Below are 14,519 nucleotides of genomic sequence, written 5' to 3'. Positions count from 1 at the left end.
ATTGTATTAAAGACGTGTCATATGAGCTGAGGTTGAACTTTACAAGAGAAAAATAACAAACACCTTTGCTAAAATGTATGAAACACACATTAAAACAGCCAAAATTATCCAAACGTGACAGTTAAAAAACACTAGTCGCACAAACACCATGTTGTCGTGTGTGTGTGTGAGGCTGCAGGTGCACGCGGAGGCGGGAGGCCGCCGTGAAAAGCTTTACGTCACATGTTGGAAAACGCACGTGCATCAGGACCAACTGATTACCGTGGACGTGAGCGTGGCGACGGTTTGTTGTTTGTGTGCGCGTGGAAGCTTTTACTCTCCTCGTTTCAGCCGAGTTTGGTCTCGTCTGAAAGTTTCAGTTTGAGTTTTGCTCGAGTATAATTTGAGATAAAAGTAATTAAATTTACCCCCCAAAAAACTGTGTGAATAACTGTTGTTTCACCCGCGTGTCCCTCCTCCTCCAACCTCCCCCCTTGGAGGAAACGGAGCGCACGCGCACGCGGAGCGCAGCGGATGCCGGGAGCGCACAGTTTGCGGTGAGCTGTCTGTCTCTCTGTCAGTGAGCCTGCGCGGCTCGATGTGCGACAGCGGCAGGAGGAAGACAGACAGACACTCATCGTGGCTGAAGGTCGGCCTGGATGGCACCGAGCACCCGCTGCTGAGCGCGAGAGGCAGAGCACCCAAGTGGCGAGTCGGGGGGTGGGTGGGGGGGCTGTACGTGAAACTCAAAGAGGTCGGGATGGACGGCAAAGGCACCCTGAAGATGTTCACCAGGAAGAAACGGGAACTGATCAAGACGCCATCCATCTCGAAGAAGAGCCGAGCAGGAAGCCCCGGGCCGCAGAGCAGCGCCCAGTCTGTGAGTACATGCATCACTTCTGGTTTCTGCTGCTGACGGTGTGTGAGTGTGTGTGTGTGTGTGATCAGTCAGATGACCTTCGGCTGGAGGGGACAGGCTGCAGGAAGGGCTCTGGACAAGGGGGTGATTCTGTGTGTGTGTGTGTGTGTGGACTACAACATCAAATAGAAGCCAGGGTGTGAAACTGACAGAAACTCCTCAGACGCTCATTATGATGCAACAGTGTCACTCAGACTATTCAGTTGTGCACCTCACTGCTTGACTCATCTCCACCACTGAGGCTGTGGCAGGCCGAGGCATGTGTGTGCGTGCGAGCACTCGCGGATGATCACCTTGGAAAAGATGACCTGTGCCTGAAGTTACATAGAATATGGGGACGGAGCTGTAGGTGGAGGGAGCATGCTGAAACGTGGTAGCAAAAGTAGCTACAACCCTTACTCTACCAGTCAGAGAGTCAAGAGAGGCGAGTCGAAAGGCAAAGACAGGCTGGACATACTGCCCAACAAGCACAACGTATGGCTCAAGCAGGTAGGTTGGCGTGCCATGGGCGGCGAACATGCAGGGATGCTTTTCTGTGTCGTCTTTGTGAAGTGTTAGGACTCCTTGGAGTTTTGTGATTAGGGCTCCTTAGATGTCGGGCCCAGAACTATACGCTGCGTCAGGTTAGAGATGAGATGCCTCAGCCAGGCCAAAAAACCCAAAAAACTCTTTTTCTTTGACTTTTTATGTCCATTTGTAGGCAAAAGAAAAGGTTGTGTCCACTGCTGTAGATTTCGCTGTTTTTTTTTTACCAAACTGTAAATGTGTTTCTGTGTTCCTAATCTACACTCTCTGCTCAGTTTGCCACACCCGTCAACTGCTTGGAGTCAGGAAGTGTTACACAACTCGACACAGGATCTTGTGAAAGTCTTCATGTGTGTGTTTACCAACAACAGTGCTGCTGGGTTTCAGGCGCCCTCATGCCTCTGAAAAGTCGCGTCATGTGATCGTCTTGACCTTTCCTCTCCTCTCTCAGCTGTCTATCCTGCAGGAGCAGCCTCGCAAAGATGCGGGCGACATCACCCTCTCCTCTTCGCCCATCTCATCGTCCTCCTCTTCAACCCTCACCCCGAGCTCCGCCGGGCTCCAGGACCCGTCCCTGTCCTGCCCCGGCACCCCCAGCCCCCAGCACAGCAAGCTGGCGGCCATGCAAGGGGTGGGCTGCCCGTCCCCTGTGGCCACTCTGAAGAGGCCGACGGCCCTGAGCCGACACGCCAGTGCTGCAGGTAACCGTTCATCACCTGCTGAGTTAATGGAATCTCCTCGATTGTGATCTTATTCCGGTCTGCTGTGCGCCACATCCACGGTGAAACAGAAACAGAAAGCAAAATCTCACTTGCTGCCATCTGGCAAAAGATACACAAGTGTCCGCTGCCGTACTGTCAGTCTGCAGAGCGACTTCTTTGCTCAGGCTGTGAGACTCCTGAACTCATTCTCAACACTACCTCCTAAAGAGTAGTTTGAGTTTTGAGGAGCATAAAGAGACTATAACCTGCATTGTAACTAATGAATGTTTTCATGTGTGTTTTTTTTTTTTTTTTGATATCGATTATTCCTTAGTCTTAAAACTGTCCGAGAGTAAAAGAGTCCCCATCACTGAAGCCGGGGCGATGTCTTCAAAGCCTCAAATTCAAAGATATCCAGTTCACAATCATATGGAACAGAGAAATGCAGGAAAACATCACATTTAAAGGAATACTTTGACACGCTAGTTCACTTTTTGGTGGAGAATTAGAGGATCAAAATCAGACTGTCTGTTAGCTTAGCCTAGCAAAAAAACTGACAATAGATAGCCTGGCTTGGCTAAAGGTTTATTTAAAAAAAAAAAAAAAAAAAAACAACAAAAAAAACTGAAAGCTTACTAACCTACATCTTGTATCTAGATTTGTTATTTGAATTTGTGTAACATGCCAGTTTTACAGCTGGTGACATGCTCGACTGTTTCTTGATTGGAGGCAGTTGTGAGGCAATCAACAGACTTCAGGAAGTTACAGGTTTGGATTAAGAAACAGTCGAGCACTTAACCCCCATTAAGCTGCAACTTGTTGATTTTACACACTTTTATAACAAGCATGATAAGTGTCCTGATCAGTACACTTTAGAGATGCTGGTAGGCTGATTTTGTTATTTTTGGACAGACTCATCTCCAGTTGTTTCCAGTCTTTGCGCCTCTGCTAAGCTAAGGCTGCATCCTTATACAGTATTTAACTGACAGATATGAGATTGAGGTTTGATGATAACTCAGGAACTGGTAGTGTATTTCTATCACTTCAAGAGTTTTAAATGGAAAAACATTACGACTTTAACACTTCATTTGGTCCCTGCGTCTCTTCAGGATTCCCGCTCCAGTCGTGGGTGTTCACTAAAGGCCAGGGGAAAGGGGCTTTGACCCCAACTCCTCCTTCTGAAGGTCCAGAGAGCACAGTCATCGAGGTGGAGGACATCCCGGCCCTGCTGAGGGACGTAGCTCGCTTCGCCGAGGCCGTGGAGAAACTGAAGGATGTGGTGCTGGCTGAAGGTAAACGCACTGACAGATTTGGCTTTGTGTTGAGTTCTCCTTTTGATTACAAGTCAGGGGAACGTGATTCAGGACATGTTTGCTCGACATGACACATGAATAATGATTGTTTACTATTATTGCGTTGTGTGCATGAGTTGAATTGCAGACAGAATGATACAGTTTGGTTTGGTCCTCCTTCCCTTTGCCTCGCACGCTCCGGTCCATTTTTACTTAAGTGAAGCGGATGCGAGGCATCCACATAAGTCAGTCTTGCATCAGTCCTGTTCTCAGGCACATGTGCGTTGTGTGTCAGAGGGTTGAGTGGGGGGAGGGGAGAAGGGCGGAGCAAACGTTGCACCAGCATGCTGACAAGTGGCTGTGAGCGTCCTCTCTCTCCAAACTAAAGGGCTGCGTTTCCGCTGCGCCCACAGAGTCGACCGCACTCTTGTCTCCAGCAGGAAGCCAGCTTCTTGTTTACTGCAGTCTCACACACACACACTCTTGCGCGATGCAGCGAGGCCTAAAATGGTAGAACACCTGTATGTGGAGTGAGCACCGCCCCCTCAGAGACGATCTCACCTGCTGAACAAACAGACCAAAAAAAGGGACAGGTGTTTCAGCAAGTCATTAAAGTTTGTTTCTGACGAGAGGTCTGTTTGCGCGTCTTTCTGTCTCCTGTAATCTGTCTCTGTTCCGACATGTTCTCCACCCAGAGTGAGCGCTTTAAACAGGAAGCCATGATGGATAGCGTCTGACAGAACGGCCTCGTCCACACTTCCCCCCGCGATAGGCCGGCTGCAGCGGCGTGACGGAACGTGTCCTCTTCTTAATCAGCGTTACAATCAGAGCTCCATCCGCGTCACGTCCGCCGATCCCCTCGTGGTTGCAGCGTCCTGTTTTTTTTATTTTCTAATCATCAAACATTTTCAAGTCAATGATTTGTTTTCACGAGCCACAGAAAGCAGATGTAGCACAGCACCCGAATTACTTTCTAATCTTGCAAAACAATAGCAAAGACCACATCCTCTCTGGCACAAAGATCAGGTCACTCAGTTCTTATTGTCTGCTGCTGCTGCCGCCGCGACACTCTGACACATATCAGACAGAACGTGGGAGGACGGAGGATCGGCTGCTCTCTGGCCTCCTCCCTCCTCCCTGAGCGAGCAGGGTCGTTTGGAAAAATGATACAAGTTGCAACATTAGACTGTTAAAGTGAACGAAACCAGTCCATGTGAGGGGGAAATTAGGATGCAGGCAGCAGATGTGTCACCGCTGACCTCAAAGCAGACGAGCTGACACTGTGAACCTCAACCAAACCTGTCTGACACAGACTACCCTCCATTATCTCTGTCCTGTCTGCCAGACTTAAAGGAATAGTTCTGCAAATGTTTGGAGATGGGCTAGTGGAGAGTGTTAGGTGAGAAGGTCTATACCCACTCTCACATAGAGCTGCAATGAGTAGTAGATTTTTGCACTTGATTTATTAAGTTTTTTTTTTTTTTTCAGAATCTAAATGTAAAGATTAGCTGCTTTTCTTTTATAATTCATCCTAAATGAGGAGCGTTCGGGTTTTCGACTGAAACGTCACTTAAGAGCAGTTTGATAATGAAAACAAACAGCTGCAGCCCCTCTCTCATATCTATACTGTATTTTTTTTTAGCAAGAGCCTGTGGCCACTTGGCTTAGCTTAACTTAGCATAAAGACTGGAAACAGGTTAGCTTTATCTGTCTGATGATGACAAAATCCGCCTGGTGATTGGCTGCCTATCTGAAACAAGCTGGAAACATATAATATCTAATGGTTTCCGGACAAATCTTTATCAGTTTGAACAAGAACAGTGCAAATCAAAGGAATCGCCAACTCTTTTGGTAATTGATTAAAAGGTTTAAGAAATGTTTTCAAGCCAAAGGAACAGTGAAAATTATCTGATTCTAACTTCTTTCAATATGAATATTTTCAGATTTATTTTCTCCTACATGACAGTAAACACCTTTGGGATGTGCACACACCAGACATTTGAGGAAGTCATCTTGGGATTTAGGAACAAACTTTTGTAGCATCCCTTGAACCAGTGTTTTTTTTTTTATAGCCTCTTCAGTTCTTACTGTGTTTTTCTCCATTCTCCTCGTCCAACCACATCTTCGTCTTTCCCTCTCGTCCAGGCAAGAAGGAGAGTCAGCGGCCGGTGGCTCACGAGTGTTTGGGGGAGGTCCTGCGGGTGCTGCGTCAGGTCATCAACACCTACCCTCTGCTCAACACGGTGGAGATCCTCACCGCTGCCGGCAAGCTCATATCCAAGGTCAAAGGTCAGTGAGTTATGTTGAGGAACCTTCAGCAACATACAATTTAATCCTTTGTTGGTAATTCTGTTTATTTGACATATACAGCTGTGCAGGTGTGTACGTTTTAAACACGAGCATGGTTGTGATTTTTCAGGTTTCCACTATGAGGCGTGTAACGAGGCAGATAAAATGGACTTTGAGAAAGCAATTGAAACCATCGCAGTGGCTTTTAGCAGCAAGTGAGTATCTGGGACACCTTTTACAATATGTCTGATTATCAAATTACAACCTGTTAAATCCTATAAAGTAAACCTGTGGTGATTACTGCTGGCATTGGTGTCGTTGTTGCCACAAATACTGTTTTTTAAAAACGGGATTTAGGGTCCAGTGTAGCTATAATGGAGGCGAAGCAGTTGTCACCTCTTTTACAGACAGAGGAATCAGTTTGCAAGTGTGTGAGTTGATGTGTGTAAAGCTGTCTGTTGTTGGGAATTGGAGAGAGAAGTGCAGCAGTGGTGACACATTTGCATGAGGCAGAGCTGAAAACAGGAAGTGGGTTGTTTTTTTCTTCTACCGTATGACACAAAACCAAATCTTGAAAAACTTGCTGTCGACTACCTGGCTGCAAAATGAACAGATTGTTACAAATCAGAGAGGCTATAAATGTAGGAGAAAGTTTCTGTTTGATTTGAGACGCTTGAGGAACAGAAACCAAACAAAATATTAAGTATGTCAACTCTGAGTTAATTAAATCAGTTTTTCCAAAATTAAAGTTTTTTTTTAATCTTTAAGAATAATAAAGAGATTAAAAGTGAAGCTAGTGTAGAGAAATGTGTCAGTAAAGTGTAGTTGAAGTATATTGCACCAACAGTGTATCACATGCTAGTCTGTGCCATTTCAGGGTTTAGACAGCTGTCACAGAGCTTGAGGAGGAAGTGAGCTGGCAGAGACAGTTGAGATCTGCCTGATGAGTCTGTTTCCTCATTCTCTCCTCCCCTCTTCCTCTCTTTGATTCCTTTTCTGGCGTGAACAGAAAAGTACCAAGATGGAGGTGCCACTTGTTTTTGACAAGCTTAGAATTTAGTTAACGAGTGACATAATTAATCAATATGAGAGATGTGATGAAAAATGATCATTTTCACATTACAGCTTGCTAACAACAAGGCAATAGCTTGCTATTAAGGAAGTAATATATAACACCATGTAAATATTAAATTAACAATTGTGTAATAGCAGACTGATTTATATATATTGGGGTCATTCGAGATCAAATATTAAGGGTAAAGTTCGGGAAACAAGTGTTTTTAAGTTGTATTTTTGTTGGCACCTCTTTTGCAACGATTCTGTTTTTTTCTCAAAGTTGCTAAAAACATCAACAACACAGGGACAACTGGATGTGATCTGTGTTAGATACATTTGTATTGTGATTGCAAACACGTCGAAACGCTGATGTTTTTATTATTCCATATCATTACGTTGTGCAATCCAAATTAGCTTCAAAATGACACGTTGAAGCAAAAAACTAGTATCTTGCCAGTTTAAGATGACAACTAGGCAAAGATATTTAGATATGTTGATATTTACCAATGTCAACTTCTCAAAAAAAAAAATATAAGTTTATTAAAATGGTATAATGAGGTGTTAATCTGTTAATAACAAGGTAATAAGGTTTGATTTCCCAGTATTACAGGCGTCTTATCAGTGTGAAAATCACATTAAAATTCTTGAGGGTCAGAATTGCTAATTACCTTATTAATAGCTGATATGAAACCTCCATGTTGCAGCATTCTCCCAAACTATTACTTGTTTGATATTTTCACATGTTGCGGTGTCTTTGTGTTTCTCCACAGTGTGTCTGAACTGCTGATGGGAGAGGTGGACAGCAGCACGTTGCTCTCACTGCTGCCTACTGAGAAGAGCAGGGTGAGTTCATCACAGACGGCCAGAAATTACATAGAATCTAACATCACTTTACACTGTTTATACACACACACACACACACACACCCACAGTATTCCACTGAAGGAGGAAAAAGAAACTCCCTCTGTAATGACGAGCGTTGATCTGTGTTTGAATCATCTTTGTCCTCTGTAGTCGATGGAGAACTTGTACACTGCGACGGGCTCGGACGGGGGAGCGTTCAGGAGCGACCTGCAGGAAATGGGTAGGCAAACAGCTGCTCACCTGCTCACTCAGACTCCTGCTTGAGCTGAGTTTTGAGTTTCTTGTTTCGGTCCCTCAGCGCTGCCATTTGTGATACGTCTGTGCTTCCTGTCATTCGATTCACTCTCGTTTTGTTTTGTCACAAAGCTAATTTTCCCATCATATTTTCATTTACATTAGAAAGTTGTTATCCAAGACACAAGTGACAGCTGCTGTGTTTAACGACTTGGTGCCAGCTGCAGAAACTCTCTCTATCGTAGCAAACCAGGAAAACGGACAACTCTATTGGAAATTAATTTATTAACAGCATTGGAAAAAATACACCAGAATAAAACACAGGATGTTTTGAGATTATCGCTACAGCTCTGAATCTTCACACCCCAGCTGCAAACATTTGCCTCTCACAAATCATATCTGGGAATAACAGTTTATGTTGCCGTGGCAACAAATGGTGCTTGTTCCTGTGCAGTGACCCGTGTTTGTGTGTTGTCGTGCAGGCAGAGTTGAGGAAGTGGACGTGATTCTCCAGCGCAGCGAGGGAGGGGTGGACTCGGCTCTGCTCTACGCCAAAACCATTTCCAAGTACATGAAGGACCTGATGACCTACGTGGAGAAGAGAACCTCACTGGGTGAGTGGGAGTGCCGAAGGATTGGTCTGTCTGTGGAGTTAGTTGATAAGAATGTTATTTTTAACTTATCAAAAATTGTGAATAACAAAAAACTTGAATAAAATGTGATTACCCTATTAATGATTTATTTTCTTTTGTTTCACCAGAGACTGAATTATCCAAAGGCCTCCAGAGATTATACCAGTCCTGCAAACACAGCATCACACATGTAAACCTCTTCTTTTTTTTTCTCCTCAGTAGTTATAAATGATATTGAATGAATGTGAAGCTAGGATAAACTTAAACCCTCATTTTTTGTTGGATATCAAACCTTATCTTTGTGCATTTGTGCTCGCTCCCTCCAGCCCCACATGCCCCTCTACTCCATCTACTCTCTGGCTCTGGAGCAGGACCAGGAGCAGAGCATTGGGCTGCAGCAGGCCACCACCACCCTGCACAACCAGACCTTCATCCAGGTATACTTCACTGAGGTCTGCTGCAACATGGATTCAGTGTTGGGAAGTAGTGAACTTACATGTAAGAAGTTCAACTCCTGAAACAGTTTGGGGCCATAAAATATGTGCATGTGTGTCTGCAGCCTCTCCTGCAGCGTCGACAGGAGCATGAAAAGAGACGTAAGGAAATCAAGGAACACTGGATTCGAGCGAAGAGAAAACTGGTACGTTTTCTTATTTTGTATATGTGATGCCACACACTTGTCAGAGTAGACCGTTTCTTTTCAGTAGAGATAAGGAATTAATTCTCTTTGTGTAGCTTGAGTGTGAGGTGAACCTGCGCAAAGCCAAGCAAGCCTTCATGGTCCGCTGTGAGGAGTTCGAGAAGGCCAAAACGGCAGCGTGCAGAGCTGAGGAGGAAGGAGGAGGATCTACAGCAAAGTCTGTGGAGAAGAAGAAGCGATTAGAAGAGGAAGCTCGCAACAAGGTTCTGATCCTTAACTGTATTTCATCTGTTGTTTCAGCACTTTATGTGGTTTCGTGGAACTGACATTTCATTTATCTGGCTGCCACTTAATAACACTTGACACTTCATATATCTGTCGTGATCTGATAGATTAAAACAGAACACAGGAGGTTAATTTAAATTTGTGTGGGCAGGCAGATGAGGCGGAGGCCACCTACAAGACATGTATAGCAGACGCCACCACTCAGCAGCTGGAGCTGGAGCACACAAAGGTCACAGTGCTGAGACAGCTGCAGGACGTCATCAAACAGAGCGACCAGACCCTCCGCTCGGTCAGAACACACACACACACACACACACACACACAAACCTGTCGTAGACCTTATTGCAAAGGTGGCAAATGTAAGCTCTTTCCTGACACTTTATGTTGTATCACTTCCTCCATCAGGCGACCATCTCATACTACCAGCTCATGCACATGCAGACAGTGGCCCTGCCGGTCCACTACCAGACTCTGTGTGAGAGCAGTAAGCTGTATGATCCAGGACAGCAGTACGCCGCCCACGTGCGAGACCTGCAGCTGCCAGAGCAGCCGAATGTTCACTACACATTTGAGAACTACTGTCCCTCCAGTTCATCGTCACAGTAAGAGCCTCAGTCAGAGTGACAATTATCTAGGATTTAAATCGAAACCTTAAAGAAAAAGTTCAGTATTTGGAAATACACTTCTTGCTGAGAGTTAGTTGAAATGATTCATGGCCCCCCTTACTATATTTCCGTAAACTATTAGCTGGTGTTTCTCCACCAGCTGCAACATATTTACCATACAAACATGGAGGGGTATCAATCTTATCCAACTCTTGGTAATAATTTTCGATTGAAAATATATGTCTGTAAAATAAATAAATGTGTTTATAATTCCACTTTGTTGTAGCCACGGCCACAGACCAAGGAATGACAGTTTCAACACAGAGCCGACGAGCCACACGGACAGTCCTGCCACCAGCGTGGACACAGCAGCCGGAGACAACAGAGAAACTGAGACTCAACGCAAGAGTAAGTGACTCCTGCTGCTGCTGCTGCTCCGGGTGTTAGGATAGATGTCTATAGCTATAATTATCAGTGTAAAACAACAAGTTATTTTAGCCAAGTTTTGATGGTTTTAAGTAATCAGTCTAAAATTCAAGCTGGATAAATAGCCTTTAAAGCCATTATCCTCCTTGTACCGATTGTTCTTATATTCTTGTCCCCTTGCTGTCCTCAGGGCAGGGCCACAAGTCATGGGGTTCAACAGTGAGTGACGACAGTGTTGGAGGTGAGGGAGGCCTGGAGTCTCCTACTGCCAGCACAAGTGAGTATATACGTTTTGTTCCTGGTGTAGAAAATTCATAGAAACATATCTCATTTGTGAATTACCAAGAAGGAGAAGATTGTTTTGTCCCTTTGTCACTTAAAGAGCAAGCGTGAGCTTTTTTTGTGTAGTAGAATGCAGATTAAAACCATATGTAAATCTCAGGTGAAATCAGTAAGATTGCTCGGACGGCATCCACCGGAACAATGTCATCCAATGAGGATGCAGACGAGAAAGACGGGAATGTGACGTCATTTGAAAGTCAAAGTAAGATTTCAGATTTTCCTCCATTCTGTCGTGTTTGTACAAATGTATTGTTGTTGTATTAGATTTCTGGAGTGTGATGTGTGTGTGTGTGATGTGGGTCTTTGTCTTCAGATATCAACGGCATGGATCCTGATGTGGTGGTGTCCACGAGACCTTTCCGTAACATCGGCTTGTCTAAGGCGGCGCAGACCCACCGACTGAGGAAGCTACGGACTCCTGCAAAGTGCCGCGAGTGTGACAGCTACGTTTACTTCCAGGGGGCTGAGTGTGAGGAGGTGAGAAGTCCTGCAGGATACAGATGTGCAGCTTGTGAAGCATTTTACTGATGATTAGACTGGGTTCAACATCTTCTTCTCTGTTCTCAGTGTTTCCTGGCGTGTCACAAACGCTGTCTGGAGACTCTGGCCATCCAGTGCGGCCATAAGAAGCTGCAGGGCCGCCTGCAGCTGTTCGGCAGGGAGTTCACTCAGGTAGCCAGCTGTGCCAGTGACGGCATCCCCTTCATCATCACCAAGTGCATCTCTGAGATAGAGAGACGGGCGCTCAAGATGAAGGTGAGAAAGCTTATTTCAAAGTAAGTGTTGGATATCTGAAACTGACAGAAGTATTTAAAGTGCGTGCCTCCTCCTCGCAGGGCATCTACAGGGTGAACGGGGTGAAGACTCGTGTGGAGAAGCTTTGTCAGGCCTTCGAGAACGGCAAGGAGCTAGTAGAGCTGTCCCAGTGTTCACCGCATGACATTAGCAACGTCCTCAAGCTCTACCTGAGACAGGTACACATACAAGCCAGCACATGGAAGAGTACAATCCGGCATGCATAAAAATGCTCCAAGTGATTTCTAAGTCTCTCTTGTTCCTCCATGTGTGTCCTTGCTTATTGCCCTCTTCCTTTCCTGTCTCCGTCTCCCTCAGCTGCCAGAGCCCATAATGCCGTTCCGCCTGTACAACAGCCTGATGGGTTTGGCCAAGGAGAGTCTGCAGAGTGAAGCAGAAACTCCAGAAGGGGAGGAGGCCGAGTCGAACAGTACTATACCAGGTGTGGGCAAGAACCCGGAGCTGGTGGATCTGGGCCCTGACACTGACCCAGAGATCCTGGTCCTTGTGGACAAGCTGAAGGAGCTTCTGAAAGAACTGCCCAAGGCGAACATCGCTACGCTGCGATACATCGTTCGCCACCTCCGGAGGTCTGTATTTAAATACATTTGAAAAGAAACGGCAGGAAAACAAAATACCAGGCTCTTTCTTAACTAATTTATTTATTCATCCTTCATCCATCAGGATTGCAGAGCTCGAGGACGATAACAAGATGAGTCCCAGTAACTTGGGTATTGTGTTTGGTCCCTCCCTGATGCGTCCCCGTCCGACCGGGGCCACGATATCCCTGTCCTCTCTGGTTGATTACCCTCACCAGGCCCGCATCGTGGAGGCCCTTATCGTCTTCTATTCATCCATCTTCCAGTCCAAAACCTCTCAGACCCACAAAACCAGCCGCACTGCTTCCACCTCCACTCAGCAGGTAAGGTTCCACAAGATTTTTCTCTCTGATTATGTCTTTGTATAGTTTATTGCCCCCTTGCAGTATAACTGTGGGGCAATTTTTGCATGACATGTGAAGGCAATACATGAATAGACAATGTTCCTGTGGATTTATGATGCTAAAGGTGAATATAGGCTTGTTTCTCATTTGCATTGCAGCATAACATATCAGGAGTATATTCGAATTCCAGCTTTTTCCAAACCTTGAAAACTCAGTTTAATCCAAGCACTTCCCAAACTTTCCAGCCTGTGTACAAACCCAAAAATAAATTTCTCCTTCAACCGTTCTTTTTTTTTTTTTAAGTATAGGATTTATGACCAATAAGGTCATTAGCAACTGTTGGCAGGCAAACATGCCAAAGAGAGAACTTAAAAGACCCTTAGGAGTCCTTTAGAAAACATTAGTTCACCACAGAAAAGTGGCAGCCTGTTGTTACTGAATGAACAATGGCCTTACAGAGAAACTGCCAGTAATTTACGAACATGGACAGATTCCAGTGTAACTCAAGAAGAGGTAAACAAGAAAAACAGAAGTAGTAAATGTCGGCAAATCCATTTCCTCATCCAGAGTTTGGACCTTCAAACCACTCTTCCCTCCTGACTTGCATGTTTAACAGAAGCCCTCTCACATAAATCTCTTTTCCACCCCCTGCTGGTACAGAGCAGTATTGCGGATGATAAAGTGGAGAGCTCTGCTGATGGAGAGGATGGAGGCAGAGAGGAGCAGAATAAAACAGAGTCCGACAAGATGGAGGAGGGATGTGGTAAGTTGTATAAAACCTTGGTTACCTCATACTGAGATAAATGTAAATGAACCAACTTTCCTTAAATACAGCACAATACACATTTACAATTTCTAAAAGTTGTAAAATGCAGTGTAAAATTGTCTATCCATGTGTAACCACTGGCCTCTTGATGTCCATTCAGGGAGCTCTTTAGGCTCTCTGGGGTCCAGCGAACAGCTTCCTGACTCTGATTCCGAGGTGGACGAGAGCAGCCAGAGACACTCCCGCAGCCTGCAGAAGCAGGAGAGCGAGGTGAGCATGGACGACGACCAGTTTAGCAACAGGGACAGTCTGGACCTATCAAGCCAGTCTGTAACCCACACTGACCCGGAACAAGAGGCAGACCAGGACCCCGACAACCCAGAGGAAGCGGAGCCCCCGGCACTGCCAGACAGCGGGCCACCAGATGACGAGACCGGGACAGAGGAGGAGCTGAGTGCCTCTTTGGCTGAGCTCAATGTGAACCAGTCCAACAACAACTACCCCTGTTCCCCCGTACTGAGCCTGTCAGGGCATCCACTCACACGTCTTTGTGGAAAGAAATTACCCCTGACCAGAAACAGGGACAGTGAGCCAGAGTTTGTCTGATATTATCAAAATCTGGGTGAGTCAGGTTTTAGTTAAGTGGCAGGATTCTGGTTTTTAGACCTTTTTAAAATCCAGCCAAAACTGTGAGGATTTACAGTGTTGTCTACATCAGGGTCAAATTTAATGTTTCTAATCTGCACGCTTACTGCTGTTTTATGCAATTACTCCTGTCATTTCAAGAGGTTATGATTTAAAAATGTATTTTTGTGCCAGTTTGTATTTTAAAGTGTTTTACTCATTGCTCTTACAAGCTTATGGAAAGGTTGGGTAGCTAGTCACATGAGAATGTGCAAAATTTCCAATTTCCTTTTTAAAGTGCTGCTGGTTTTTATTTCAGCACTAAAATAATAAAAAGAAAAAATGAAAAAATATTTAGCAGTTTCATATAAATGTTGCCTGTATTGCCTTGATATGGATATTTGGTCTATTTTAATAAACATTTTATTTTAAAAACTTGTCTGCGTGTTGTTACTCCATCTAATCGTATTCTCTGTGTATTTTGCAAGTCAAAGAAAAGATAAATGGGGAACAGTTGACGTACAATGAGCGGGAACAGTTGACGTACAATGAGCGGGAACAGACTGAGTGCAGTTACAACCCCTGATGAGAATTCTCGGTGA

At 45.1% G+C, this 14,519-nt stretch overlaps 1 protein-coding gene across 2 annotated transcripts; it reads left to right on the top strand.

Annotated features, from left to right (window-relative positions):
• The first annotated feature begins 233 nt into the window (after window positions 1–233).
• On the top strand, window positions 234–14,354 carry arhgap45b (Rho GTPase activating protein 45b). Of its 2 annotated transcripts, none has more exons than XM_037116043.1 (24): window positions 234–859; window positions 1,875–2,124; window positions 3,234–3,416; window positions 5,562–5,705; window positions 5,836–5,920; window positions 7,532–7,604; window positions 7,776–7,845; window positions 8,342–8,473; window positions 8,620–8,681; window positions 8,818–8,928; window positions 9,051–9,131; window positions 9,227–9,394; window positions 9,568–9,705; window positions 9,822–10,018; window positions 10,308–10,429; window positions 10,638–10,724; window positions 10,890–10,991; window positions 11,103–11,266; window positions 11,357–11,545; window positions 11,626–11,763; window positions 11,903–12,174; window positions 12,269–12,506; window positions 13,188–13,290; window positions 13,454–14,354. In XM_037116043.1, exons 1-24 carry the CDS (start codon window positions 578–580, stop codon window positions 13,897–13,899), a joined length of 3,837 nt encoding a protein of 1,278 aa, XP_036971938.1. In that variant the 5' UTR covers window positions 234–577; the 3' UTR covers window positions 13,900–14,354. The 2 variants fall into 2 exon arrangements, with proteins under 2 accessions (XP_036971938.1, XP_036971939.1); XM_037116044.1 differs by lacking the exon at window positions 234–859 and adding an exon at window positions 944–1,387.
• Window positions 14,355–14,519: the final 165 nt, after the last annotated feature.

The sequence above is a fragment of the Acanthopagrus latus genome, chromosome 11, assembly GCF_904848185.1.
Source record: "Acanthopagrus latus isolate v.2019 chromosome 11, fAcaLat1.1, whole genome shotgun sequence".
In the NCBI taxonomy this organism is placed as follows: Eukaryota; Metazoa; Chordata; class Actinopteri; order Spariformes; family Sparidae; genus Acanthopagrus; species Acanthopagrus latus.
This window is presented reverse-complemented; position numbering and strand designations above follow the sequence as displayed.

What these genes read in the sequence shown, in the direction of transcription:
- arhgap45b (XM_037116043.1), top strand. Translation starts at nt 578, where the DNA reads ATGTGCGACAGCGGCAGGAGGAAGACAGACAGACACTCATCGTGGCTG. An exon ending in AGGGGGCTGAGTGTGAGGAG is followed by an intron (nt 11,267 to 11,356) that starts GTGAGAAGTCCT and finishes CTCTGTTCTCAG; the next exon opens with TGTTTCCTGGCGTGTCACAA. An exon ending in ATCGTTCGCCACCTCCGGAG is followed by an intron (nt 12,175 to 12,268) that starts GTCTGTATTTAA and finishes TTCATCCATCAG; the next exon opens with GATTGCAGAGCTCGAGGACG.